The sequence below is a fragment of the Centroberyx affinis genome, unplaced genomic scaffold (assembly GCF_046629955.1).
Source record: "Centroberyx affinis isolate AG114_WGS23_722 - 3 ecotype Tasmania unplaced genomic scaffold, CSIRO-AGI_Caff_v1 ptg002254l_1, whole genome shotgun sequence".
Lineage (NCBI taxonomy): Eukaryota > Metazoa > Chordata > Actinopteri > Beryciformes > Berycidae > Centroberyx > Centroberyx affinis.
The window spans coordinates 1-12161 of record NW_027280544.1 but is presented as its reverse complement, the minus strand read 5'-3'; the positions used below and the strand labels follow the sequence as shown (position 1 = coordinate 12161).

Here is a 12161-nt window from a genome sequence, read left to right as displayed (position 1 = left end):
TTACTGCATGCGATCTGTCTGCAGCTGCTGAGGCTGGTACTGGCCGAAGGCCGCAGCAGCAGCGGCCGCTCCTGGGGTAGCGGCAGTCGCCAGTGGCTGCTGGACGGCATATCCATACCCTGCTGTGGCCATGTAGCCCGCTGGGGCCGGGGAGGCCGCGTACGGGTACTGCTCATAGGCCGCGGCGGCGGCGGCAGCAGTAGCAGCGGCAGCAGAGTACTGGGCATAGGCTGCTCCAGTATAGTCAAGGTACGGAGAGGTGGCAGCAGCAGCTGTTGCCGTGGCAGCAGACGGCTGTACATGAGGGATGACCACGCTGGGCTGGACGAAGGCCTGGGGGTAGACGTAGTGGGCAGGGATCCTGTAGGACACATACAGACACACGGGGTCAAAGCAGAGCCACAGCCACTCGTCTGTCCAAAGCTGAAGCTAAATTGTGGAAAAGTGAAAAGCAGGCGCCACAAATACGTCAACCCAGTCCTCAGTTCAACACAGCAAATCCACTCATTAACAATTGAAAAACCCTACCTAGAAATGAAAAATTAAGAAAGCAGTAAAACCACAAGGAAAAACAAGCGCAGCTTTAAAGTTTTCAGTCAAAAAGCAACTGAATCTGAAATATGGCATTAAGAAAAGACAGCCCAGCCCTGCGCCCAGTGTAACTGAAAACTGTATTTCTCAAAATGCGAGCTTATCGCACAACACCACAACATATCAAGAAACGAAGTGGACATACTGTCCACATACTGTCACACCAACAACACACATACAGGCATGCCCACACATGTTAATAGATCCTTAAACACAAACAAAAAGTAAAACAAAAGAAAGAGGCTTTGCAGAAAATGCCAGGTGTCTATGAAGTGGAGCAGCTAATGAAGGTTGGTCAATGCAATCAATGTAGTTGCTGCGTTAACCGTACAGTGCCTCAGCATTCAAGTGAGTGCTGGGTTGTTTTAGGTTCTGCAGAGGCCCCAGTGTGTTTATTTGTTGGAAAAAGTGACTGTAGGCTATGTCAGAAATGCACTGCACTATTATAAAAAAAAGTGTTATTTGAGTTGGAGATCTGCACTGGAATACAGAGCAGGGTACAAATGGACAAATACAAGTCTGAGTAACTGGGTAAATTTGGCCCCATTTACACTGATGCGTTATAGACACTGTCAGTAAATATGTTGAGGAGCAGGTGTGGGAGTGTTAAATCTGTCCATAGATGTGTGCCTGCCCCCACCAACCCCACCACCCCAACTTACAGACATACACCCCCACACAAACATACACACGCCAACTTGACTGACAAGGGAGGCTGGAGGCATGCTATTTTTGCTCCCCTTGTCATCCCAAAAGGACAAGCTGATCTTCTCTCCTTCAGCAACACATGGCATGGCACTCATCAACTCTAATGGCTGCCTATGTCACTCTACTGTCTCGGTGACCTTCCAGAATTTCTTTCCCCCTTTCTTTATTATCGAACTAGGGCCGTTTCAGCTGATCGGAAGTGTTGCTCTTGTTGCAAAGTGGGGTGTTGAAACCAATACTAGGGCTGTAGTAGTTGATCCTAATGATCGCAGAAAAACAAGACGAATGATTGTTTTTAACGTGACAAATGCATACACATGTGTAACTTTCAATTTGGGGAGGTATGAACCAATCTGACAGTATCACACTGTCACCATCTCTTTGTAACAAGACCTTATTTAAATATTGAGAGCCCCAGCGCTAAAACGGCTCAGCTGACTAATTCCATCTTTATGGGACGTGATGGGACGGACAGTTTGTGGTCCTGCTAGTCCAGAGCTAAATAAAGGTTCTTTGTAAATCACTGGGACACATGGGTAATCCCCAGCACATAACCAAAAGGACTCGTGGGCACATGGCTCGGCCCACCTGTTGTCCGCAGGCGAGCGGCCCTGTCTGTGCCATACATTATTAACAGCACTGCTGAGTGACTCCCATTTTCCAACTGAATTTGAGAGGCCATGGAGATCATTCTAGCCAACAGCTGCTGCCTCAGAGACCAGTTAAGTTCTCCGTCTGCAACTTACCTCAGTCAGTGCAGTGAACATTTGAGTCGACTGTCTATATTTAACAAATGAATGACTTTCAGTTGGTGTATTGCAAGGCTATGATATATCCAGGATCCTATCTATCTACATCTAAAATTTGCTTCATACAGATTGTGATAAATCCTGTTATACAAAATGCTCAGTTCCACAATGAGTGTGTGGTTTACTTAAGAGCCTGGACATTTTCAGTTACTTTAATTCCCCATAGCTTTGCCAACTGCTGTACCAACCAAGTATTCTTCTATGCTCTTCACGTCTGTGGTGATAACATTGTTCATTAGTGTGTTTCCTTTCTTTTCATCCCCCCTACATATTCTCATTTTGCCATAGTCTTGATAACTGGCAGCATCTACAGTGATTAGAAAAATGAGACAGAATGTCCTTGGGTGAACAGAAAACAATGCTCACTATACTGTATCTGTAAGCTACAAGTGAAAGCAATGGGTTAATAAAAAGACAAAAAAAAAACCACAGCATCATGGGTAAATAGAAGAAGAAAACAGAAAATGAACTCCTGCATGCAAGCCAGTGGTTGTTTTGTTGCAGGGGATAGATTTTGAAATGAACAGACTGAGTCGTCATCAGCCCCTTTTGACAACAAAACATGATCAACTTGTTGTTAACTCAAAATTGGGGGAGAAAAATGAATAAAAACTGCAGGCTAAAGCACAATCAATCATTAAAAGGGAGAAGAATCAACACCCCATGGCAGAGTTACAACTCCCTATCAAAAACTCACAAAGTCTGCACAAAAACGTCTGCACCCCCCACCTCCCCCACTGCAAGTAGAGATAAGCACACAGTTAAGCTGAAAACCACTTCATACTGGAAACAAGGCACACACCAATCTATGTACTATGGAAAACTGAAAAAAAAAAAGACTTCCATGCATCTAGTCACCATTTCAGTTCGTTTGTGTATGTCAGAGTATACAGGTAACACTTTAGCGTTCTGCCCAATGCAGACTCAGCTATTCCTCAAATCATCATGTCCCTTCATCAGCTATTTTAACCGATATCGACCCTGTCAGATCAGAAAGAGATAGACAACATAAAGTCAATCCTGTAGAAGCTGGGGACAAACGTTCACTTCCTTTACAGTCAACGCCAAGCAGAGGTGCACAAATCGACACTTACATGTCCTCATTCAGGATTAAACAGTTGAAGGTTACAGAGCAAAGATTAAATAACATGTCGCCTATACAGCAATAAAAACAATGGATCACATTAATAAAATGTAAATGTATGAATAGCTAGGCTACAAATGTATACATTTTCTAACATGATTGCACTAACTGATACTATAAACAAAAGAAAAACATATGTATCATTTTCTACAGACAAACACTATGGAAAAAGTTCTACATAAACATACCCATAAGGTCTTTGGATGAATGCTGGATGGATCTGAGGCACACCGAATGAGAATCCTACAACGAAAACAGATTGTTTTAAAACTTTTTTTTTTCATACAAATCCTGACACTTTAATAATGCAGTGGAGACGATTTTGCAGAGGATGTTCTGATCCCTTTACAAGATTGCATGTCCTTTCCAAGAGAGTACAAAAAACAAACCAAGGGCATGTCAATCTACATTAAGTGGTGGCAGACTTGTGTGAGCCTGTATTATCAGAATATCAAGGCGAACACTGTATTTATTTTCAGCTCTAGCTTAGATAGATATATCTCCATGTTACACCTGGTGAATAATTTCAGAACTCTCTACAACATTGCAGCAGGGTTAGTGTCTCCAGCATGTGTGTGTGTGTGTGTGTAAAGGCATTAAGGACTGCTGTCTTTGTACGCCACCTTGATTGTCCAAGTTGTGAAATAAACCTGTGGCACAGCCGTCCACCAGCTCGTCCAGCCCCTCACCTGGCTGCATGACCCTGGGCTTGGCCCCCAGGTAGGCCAGGTTCACATTGGCTTTCCTGCCGTCGATAATGGGGTTGGGGTCCTTACAGGCTCGGTCAGCAGAGGCCCGGTCTGCCATGGTCACCTAGAGGACACACATTGTACAGAATTATTCATTCACCTTATAGAGATGTTGTTCACAGTGACCTGATAGCACACAATACTTCTGGGTCATTTGTTTTTCTGACTTTTCTGCTAAATTGAGAGTAGGCTATCTTATAATCACCAGGCCATATTGCACTAAGGACATTGACAATTCAGTAACATTGTTTTTTAATTAATTAAAAATGTCTGACTACAGCAAACACCCTGTTCCAATAGTTCCATTTATTTTTCTTGTTGATGTGATATCCCAATTTTCTGCTCCAGTAACAGCATTCCTATAAATGATAACGATTTGTACCTGACTGTCACTATCTAAACTATAACCTACCACTTACTGCACACTGTACAAAACACTTTCTTTCAGCTTTAATAGGTCCTGATATGAAATGCAATTGGATTAACTGACTTTATCGCGGACTATATGCACGTGTGCAAGCAACTCGGCTACACCAAAATTACAAAACAACATGTCAGGTTATTACTTACAAATCCATAACCTCTGGATTTCCCCGTCTGCCGATCCGTGATAACAACAGCCTCCTCAATATCACCAAACACTTCGAAATATTTCCTGAGGCTCGAGTCTGTTGTGTGATAGGGCAGACCCCCCACAAAGATCTTGGTGTAGGTGGTGTCTTTCTGCGCCGAGTGCATCATTTGTATTGATATAGAAGTGGTTTTCCTACGATAAAATAAATAGAAGAAAAAAAACGTTCAGGACGAAAGTCGGCAGCGTGGGCAAGTAGCACCAAGTGAAATGTGTGTTTAGGAGCTGGAGAGGACACCTGTTTGTTTGGCAGGAGGTTTCAGTTGTCAGTGTCAGCTCCGCATCGTGGACTCACACAGAGTTAACTCCACCCAGATCCTGACACACACTGCTACTGTCAGTCTGATACTACTGCTCAAACACACACTGACTGTACGAAATTTTAGTCTTTTCATGAAGCACCCTGATGAGGTGAATCCAGATAAAAGCCACTGTATCCCTTAATGATTTCCCTTATTAAATCTATACAAATCACAAATATTTCATTGTAAATGTAGCCAATATCTTGACAGCAGACAATCAAGGCTTCACTATGATAATAATCCCCAAGGCAAAATCTCATACAGTAAGTTCCAATTGTATAGGTATTGTGTCTAAATACCTACACTGTTATAGTCCTCGTAAAAAAAAAAAAAACCCTGCTTGTATTCACAACAGGTTGCCTCATAGAAGTTATGGGGTCAACATCTTATTTAGGCTGCTAGCCTCATAACAAGTGTCACCGCTGCTTTTGACACCGTACATTCATGATAGTCTGTACAGTTATATCTCTAGTGGACTTGATATGTCTGGTGATATTTCAGACACCACTGCTCTGATTTTGACTGTGTTCCAGCGTTCTGGAAAAATACACTGATTGGCCTAATTAGGGCGCATTAATAAAGGTAAAAAAAAAAATACATTTTAACTTAAACGCAATATCTCAGACGAAACTTTGACGACACTTGGAGGAATGACGCATTATGGCATGTTCTGGTGTTTATAAAGTACACTGACTGGCCAGATGGGGGCGCTACTATTAAATTTATAACTTAGAAAGGCCTTGTACACTGGTTGGCTTAATGGGGGAACTAGAATTACAGGTCACAATTTTTTAACTGAAATGTGATGTCTCAGATGCCACTGGTCCAACTTGGTGGGATGATGCATCTTGTCACCGATTGGCCTAAGGGGCGCCTGCATCATCCGTGGAGGACATGTTTACTTGTTTCTTTTTGCATCAGCCTCAGACAGGTTCAGTTCCAGAGACCCATAAATCTCCCAGAGACAGGAAACATTTTTGCCTTATATTGAGAAGCCATAAAGTGGAGCAAACATCACTGTTGACATCTCACTCAGGACACATAGTGAGTGATCTCCAACAAATGAAACAAACTGATACTGTACTGATACACAGGTCCATGTTGTGTACAGTGGCTACAAAATGTAATTCCCCTTGACTTTCTGCCCATTTACCTGTGATTTCTTTGTCTGAAATATATTCAAAGTAGTTTTTTCTATCACTGTGGGTGGAAATTCAAGAAATGTATGTAATAAAAGTGATAGAATTTCATTAAACGTACAATCTAGTTTGGGAAATTATTCACTCCCATTACTCACTTCAGCGATATTGTCTTAGCCTAAAACATTAGGCACACATTATTTATTCTTCATCTTTAGGTAATAGTAAGACATTTTGACTGCAGTTTAATTTCAAAATTGCTCAAATTTGAAGTATTATTCCAGGTCCTTTAACATCTTAATGGCATACAGATAGAAGTACTGAAGGATTGTGGGATAATTCTTCCTAGATTTTGCTGTTAATCGATGTTAATACTTTCAAGTTTTCTTAGACCATATTGATAGAAAATAAGAAAAGAGTACTTTCTGTAGATTGTTGACCAAAATTTCCAAATAAATTCATTTTGAGCTAATTTTGTAATGCAAGAAAATGCACAAAAAGTCATTGGGGTTAATACTTTTTATAGCCACTGTTTGCTATAATAAAACAGTAAAATAAAATAATAAAATAAAACAGGTCACTGGTCATTTCCTGGAAACAAATAAGGTCAAGTTCAAGTGAGCTAAAAGAAGAGACAACACAGCACTTTGATTGTAAACGTTCTATTCTAGAACATTTTGTACCAATTAAAACAGTTTGTTGAGATACATTATAAATACAATTCTGTACATTATAATATTGTAAATACTATGTTCAAATACATTTCTATTTACAACTCCTTGTGAGGGAGAGCAGCTTTGATCTCTTCTTTAAAGTAAGGTCTTGGGTTTCTTTCATTTACTTGAAATTACAGCTTGAATATATAACTCTATTTCTAATCAGTTCCACAGTTCACCACTTCCATAAAAATATAAGTTCATAGGACAACGTTTCTCCATACTAAACTACTTTTGCACCATCTTCGGTAACCTGATCGTCCATCACCCATTCATCCAATCCTCCATGTAAAAAAAAAAAAAAAAAAGTTGGCATTTTTGAGTACCTTTGAAAATATTTAGTGTTACACATTAGTCGATGAACATATAAAATGCAGATGGACAATCAGTCAGAAAGGTATTCAATGAATCGGTCAACGAGGTTGGATGGCATTTTGAATGCCTCTGGGCATCACGTCATACACAGGCTTCAGGTCCACACACTTGGGGTTTTTTTTATCTCAGTCAACTACATGCATCCTTGTTAAGGGGCATTGCTTATCGAGTAGTCTGTGGTTTATGTGCCTGCCTTTAGAGAAACAGGGCAATAAGGCATCAGTATGTCCAGGCCTCGGACAAAGCCTAGCTGCTTCGTTCAGCCCATAATAGTCATGACACAACACAGGGCTTTTCAGTCCCATCACACAGGAAATGTTTCATCAGTCCAGTATGGAAGACAATTGGTGAACTCTCCAAGAATCCTTTCCAGTGCAAGCATTCAGACACCAATGGCAACAGTCCCATGCGCAATGGGGATTATCTCCTCCACAGTGTTACAGTACTCCAATAAGATAATTTAACATCTAGCGGGCAACATGATAACTGCAGTCAAACACTGAAAGCAATTCAGGTTTTGCAGGTTTGCCCACGGTTCAGGGTATGTGGCATTAGTCATAGAGATATGGCACTATGCTTTACTTGGACACACAGATATATGTTGTATGTTTCCACATATACATTAGAAAAATAAGATATTACTTATAACAGCAGATACGGAACCCTAGTTCTTTGGTTACCCCTGACATATCATATTGACGTAAATATCAATGTTATCAACAGTAGTACATTCTTAATCTTAATATCCTAGATGACTCCACTTTGAGCCTCAGGGGAGGATGCATTGTCTTACAAAAATATCATATAATGTTCAGAAACAAATGTAAGAAAAATGATGTGGATAATATTTCCATATGGACTCCCAGTTAAAAGTTAATTTTTCTATCAAAAATAACACGATAGAAAACTCAGATATGTGCATAGTGAATTTTCAGTGAACAGTAATAAGGATATACCTTCATTAAATGCACAAGTCAGATACGCTTTAGCAAAGCAGACACACTAACAGAATAAGCCAGTTCAGAGATTTGAGTGAGAGGAGGGATGGAGGGAAAGGAGCCATATTGAAGTCAGCTTGCTGTTCGCCCTATAGGCACTGGAACGGAGGGCCACCCTGGGGTGCCTGGTAGTCCTCGGAAAGCTGGTCCTTCTTTGGGTCCTATCTGATCAGAGTCTGGGGCTCTGTGTCCATGGAGGGCGGTCCTCTGGTGAGACGAGATGGCTTCACAAACACACCGTGGCCTGGGGGACAGCGGAAGTACACTCTTCCCTGGACAGTCCCATTGTGCTTACCTACAGGAAGAGCAGGCATAGTTCATTTGTCGACTTGTAGATTATTTGTAGTTATGGAACTTCATTCTCTCACTCTGATCTGTTCCTTCACAAAAGCAAATAACTGACGACACATTTGGCATGCTAGTTACACAAATATGTGCTCATGCATGTGCACCTCACATGTATATTGTATATTTCAAAATGTAATTTTATATTCTATACTTCACCATCCCCTTGTATTAAGTCTCTGTTCATTGTATGTCTAAAAGCAAAACAAAACAAAAACCTCCCAAAAGTACACCGAGATAACAAACAAAGTAAACAAAATAACATAAATAACATTATCTATATAAAATATATTATATAATATAAAATTACATTTTAGGTAACAAAACCTTTACAGTGACTTACCCACTGCCAGATCCAGCTGCACACCAACCCAGATCCCCTTCGCAAACTCCACCCCCCCAACATAGTGGACTGTTCCTCTCCTCTTCCCCACCCAGACCTGCTCTCCAGGAGCCATCCAGTCAGGAAGCTGGGCTACAGGTGAGCTCTCATCCCCGCTGGAGTCCCCTGAGGGCTCAGCGCTGCTAGGGTTTGGGCTGGGACAGGGACTCCCATGGGGCAGATCTCCCTGAGCCGGCTCCTGGATAGGAGGTTCTCCTCCTCCTCCTCGCTGGGCCGGGGAAGGGGCAGAGGCTGGGGCCGGGGCCGGGGCAGAGGCTGTGACTGGGCATGAGGCTGGAGTTGATCCCGGTGCAGAGGGTATGGTTAAGGCTGGGGCTGGAGCTGGGACTTGGTCCGGGGCAGAGACTGGGGTGCAAACTAGAGTTGTGTTTGAGTCTTTACTGTTGTGACATTTGCATATAGGGGTTGGGGCATTTTCAGGGATAGATGTGTTGGTGACAACAGAGACATCAGAGGTCTGTTGATTGCCAGTGCCATGTGTTTCTACATTATCACCTTCCTTCAACTGGCCAGTAGGCAAATCTAAATCTTCCTCCTGCCACCCCCCTGCAAAGTGAACTAAATCCCCCTCTCCAATACCATCATCAGCCCCTTTAAAGTCAGTGAACTCCTGGCTGGCACTGAGAACACAGTTGTGTGGCACAGGGGATGTTTTAGGAATACTGACAGGCAAGGAGGCTGAGGGGATGATCAAGTCCTGGCCCCCACACATGGAGAGAGGAGGCTGCTGGGTATCGCTCCCTGCAGAAACACTTTTGGTTGGGGTGCAGCCTCTTCCAATGGGACAGCAGATGGGATCATAGGGGTCTCTGGTGGTGCAGCTGAGATGGTCAGAGCTCTCGCTGGCACTGAAAGGCATGTCGGACAACGTGGCATTGGAGGCGCTGTGTGAGAAGTAGCCACTAGTGCAGCTGCTGGCCGTGGGGCTGCGAGACACCTCTCTCTCTACCCCTCCACCTCCACCTCCGCCACACCGGCCTCCCTTCAAGTCAGAGCGAGTGGAAAGAAGCCCCTCCTGAGTCTCCAGAGTGGCATTGTAGATCTCAAAGTTAGCAAAGTCCTCTGGGATGTAAGGCTGGAAACTGTTGTGGTCCTGAGAGCCCCGGTCCAGATTCAAGGTCAGGTCTACGTCTGTCTCCTCATCCTCAGAGTCCTGCTGATCAAACCAACACCAGCAGGACACAAGACAAAATCCACCAGGCACAATGTCAACTATAGCATATATGAAGCATAGCCTACATCATCTGTATTGTAAAAGATTGATTGAAGACAATGAAAAATGGTGTAGGATGTGGTGATGGAATATGGACAGAATGTATGAATTTGTGCTAGTCACTCATAATGTGGAACAGTTTTCTCTGCTTGCATGTGGTCAACTTTATGCTGTTTTATTCATTGTGCTTTTAGGTGTTTGTTTATTGAGCCATCAGCTGGTGCAGCTCAACAGTATGTATAATCCTTATAGCAAAGTGTGGCAGTGTGTGTATGTGTGTGTGTGTGTGTGTGTGTGTGTGTATACACTTTGAACATTTCATGGCAGGGTGTGATACTTACACCAGTGTGTGCGTGTGTATGCAGAACATAGAGCAGTGTGTGGCAGTGTGTGTGTGGGACACAGCAGCGTGTGGCTTGTGCGTGACAATTAAAAGAGTATGTATGTGCATCTATGTGTGATGGAGCAATGTGTTGCAGTTTGCGTAGCCCTTATATTAGTGTGTGGCGATGTGTGTAAGACCTAGAGCAGTGTGTGCTGGCGTGTGTAACACTTACAGCAGTGTGTGGCAGTGTGTGGCTGAGCTGTCTGCTGGTGGGGGTGGAGGTGGGGGTGGAAGTGGAGGTGGAAGGCTTGCAGTGGCCCTCGCTGCCTGCCCTGGGCCGGCGCCAGGGGCAGGGAGGGGGGAGCAGTGCAGGGCTGTCCACACATGAGCGCATGCTCTGCAGATGGGTCAGAACAACAGCACACACTTCACACACACAAAGCATGCATGGAGCTGGGCAGGCCAGTTTTATAGTTAGTAGCATGCAGTATAATATTTAATGAAAACCAGTGCTTGAAGTGTTCTAAGTTTTGCCCGTATGAGTACCGGTACTTTTTAATGCGTGCGGTCACTTCTCATAACCTTTGTGCGTGCATAAAGTTTGTACTCCCTTGAGCCTCTTTTTCTCATTCTCACACACTGTTGTAGTCCATAGCAAATGTGAGTCATGCTCTTGCTATCATGTAATCTCAGGGTGTTTTCACATATAGTCCTCTTTAAACGAACCGAACTCAGTCCTCTTAAAGTGGACCAAAAAGTGGACCAACAGAAAAGGGACTTTTTGCGTTCACATTGTCAGTTCATTTGAAAGAGGACTCAGTTCTCTTTCTGGTTCACTTCAGCTCTGATGGGGTCTCAGTCCTCTTTCTGTTCACACTATAGTAGTTCCTCTGGAGCTCAGACCTTTACTGCTATGTAGCCTATGTATTTACTGTTATGTATTATTATTAGCCTACTGTTATTACTTATTTGCTATTAATTTATTACTTTTAACATCATCCTCGATTATCACAAAACCTCTGACATAATCAATTGTACTACATGCCAATAAAAGTAGTTTAATTACATTGAACTTCATGCCAATAAAAGTAGATTAAATACATTGAGAGAGAGGGAGAGAGAGAGAGAGAGAGGGCGAGAGAGAGAGAGGGGGGGGGGGGGAGGGAGGGAGAGAGAGAGAGATGTGTCTTTTATTTCAGAGGATTCTCCGCTTTTTCTCATTTGATCGCATGTGGTAAAGTAGTTTTGACATAGTTTTTTTTGTTTTTTTAACTTTCACGCGGCACTGCAGTGCGGTCCTAATGAAGCCCCTCGCTTTCATATGAACTGAAAATTGGAGGAAAACCTCAGCGTTTCTGTGCGTTGTAGACAGTTGCCGTTTGATGGGTTCTTCATTCCAGATCTGGAGAATTGCAGTAGTTCCATCCTCGGACCAAACTACTCCTCGTCCACTAGTCTTGCTAGTGTTACCATGGTTGCCATGGTTACGTCTATTTGTTTTTTCGAGCGTCCCAGCATGTGATTTGTCTACGGCAAGCCTAGAGGGCTAAAATACAATGGCAAAGGGTGAAGCGAACCTGGAGCGCTTTGTGTTCACAATGCACAGGGTAAACAAACCGCAACGCGGACTTGAAGCGAACCGTACTCAGACCACCTCCCGAGGAGGTCTGAGTACAGTTCATTTCAGAGAGGTCTGAGTTCTTTTGGAGTGTT

At 43.1% G+C, this 12161-nt stretch overlaps 2 protein-coding genes across 3 annotated transcripts; both read right to left on the bottom strand.

Moving 5' to 3' along the window:
* LOC139655424 (RNA-binding protein 24-like) lies at positions 1-4742 on the bottom strand. Of its 2 annotated transcripts, XM_071532825.1 has the most exons (5): positions 4572-4739; positions 3942-4065; positions 3441-3495; positions 1668-1678; positions 1-413 (listed from the first exon to the last, which is right to left on the bottom strand). In XM_071532825.1, exons 1-5 carry the CDS (start codon positions 4737-4739, stop codon positions 1-3), a joined length of 771 nt encoding a protein of 256 aa, XP_071388926.1. The 2 variants fall into 2 exon arrangements, with proteins under 2 accessions (XP_071388926.1, XP_071388927.1); XM_071532826.1 differs by lacking the exon at positions 1668-1678 and having other exon boundaries at positions 1-361; positions 4572-4742.
* Positions 4743-6758: 2016 nt separating this feature from the next.
* On the bottom strand, positions 6759-11930 carry LOC139655415 (uncharacterized). Its single transcript, XM_071532812.1, has 4 exons — positions 11919-11930; positions 10681-10845; positions 8851-10063; positions 6759-8457 (listed from the first exon to the last, which is right to left on the bottom strand). The coding sequence occupies exons 1-4, from the start codon at positions 11928-11930 to the stop codon at positions 8324-8326; spliced, it is 1524 nt and encodes a 507-aa protein (XP_071388913.1). The 3' UTR covers positions 6759-8323.
* Positions 11931-12161: the final 231 nt, after the last annotated feature.

Coding starts and splice junctions, on each gene's coding strand:
- LOC139655415 (XM_071532812.1), bottom strand. Junction 10,064..10,680: donor ACACACTGCCACACACTGCT/GTAAGTGTTACA, acceptor TTTGATCAGCAG/GACTCTGAGGATGAGGAGAC. Junction 8,458..8,850: donor GCAGCTGGATCTGGCAGTGG/GTAAGTCACTGT, acceptor CTCTTCCTGTAG/GTAAGCACAATGGGACTGTC.
- LOC139655424 (XM_071532825.1), bottom strand. CDS start 4,739: ATGCACTCGGCGCAGAAAGACACCACCTACACCAAGATCTTTGTGGGG. Junction 4,066..4,571: donor AATCCAGAGGTTATGGATTT/GTAAGTAATAAC, acceptor TGTGTCCTCTAG/GTGACCATGGCAGACCGGGC. Junction 3,496..3,941: donor GCCCAGGGTCATGCAGCCAG/GTGAGGGGCTGG, acceptor TTTTCGTTGTAG/GATTCTCATTCGGTGTGCCT.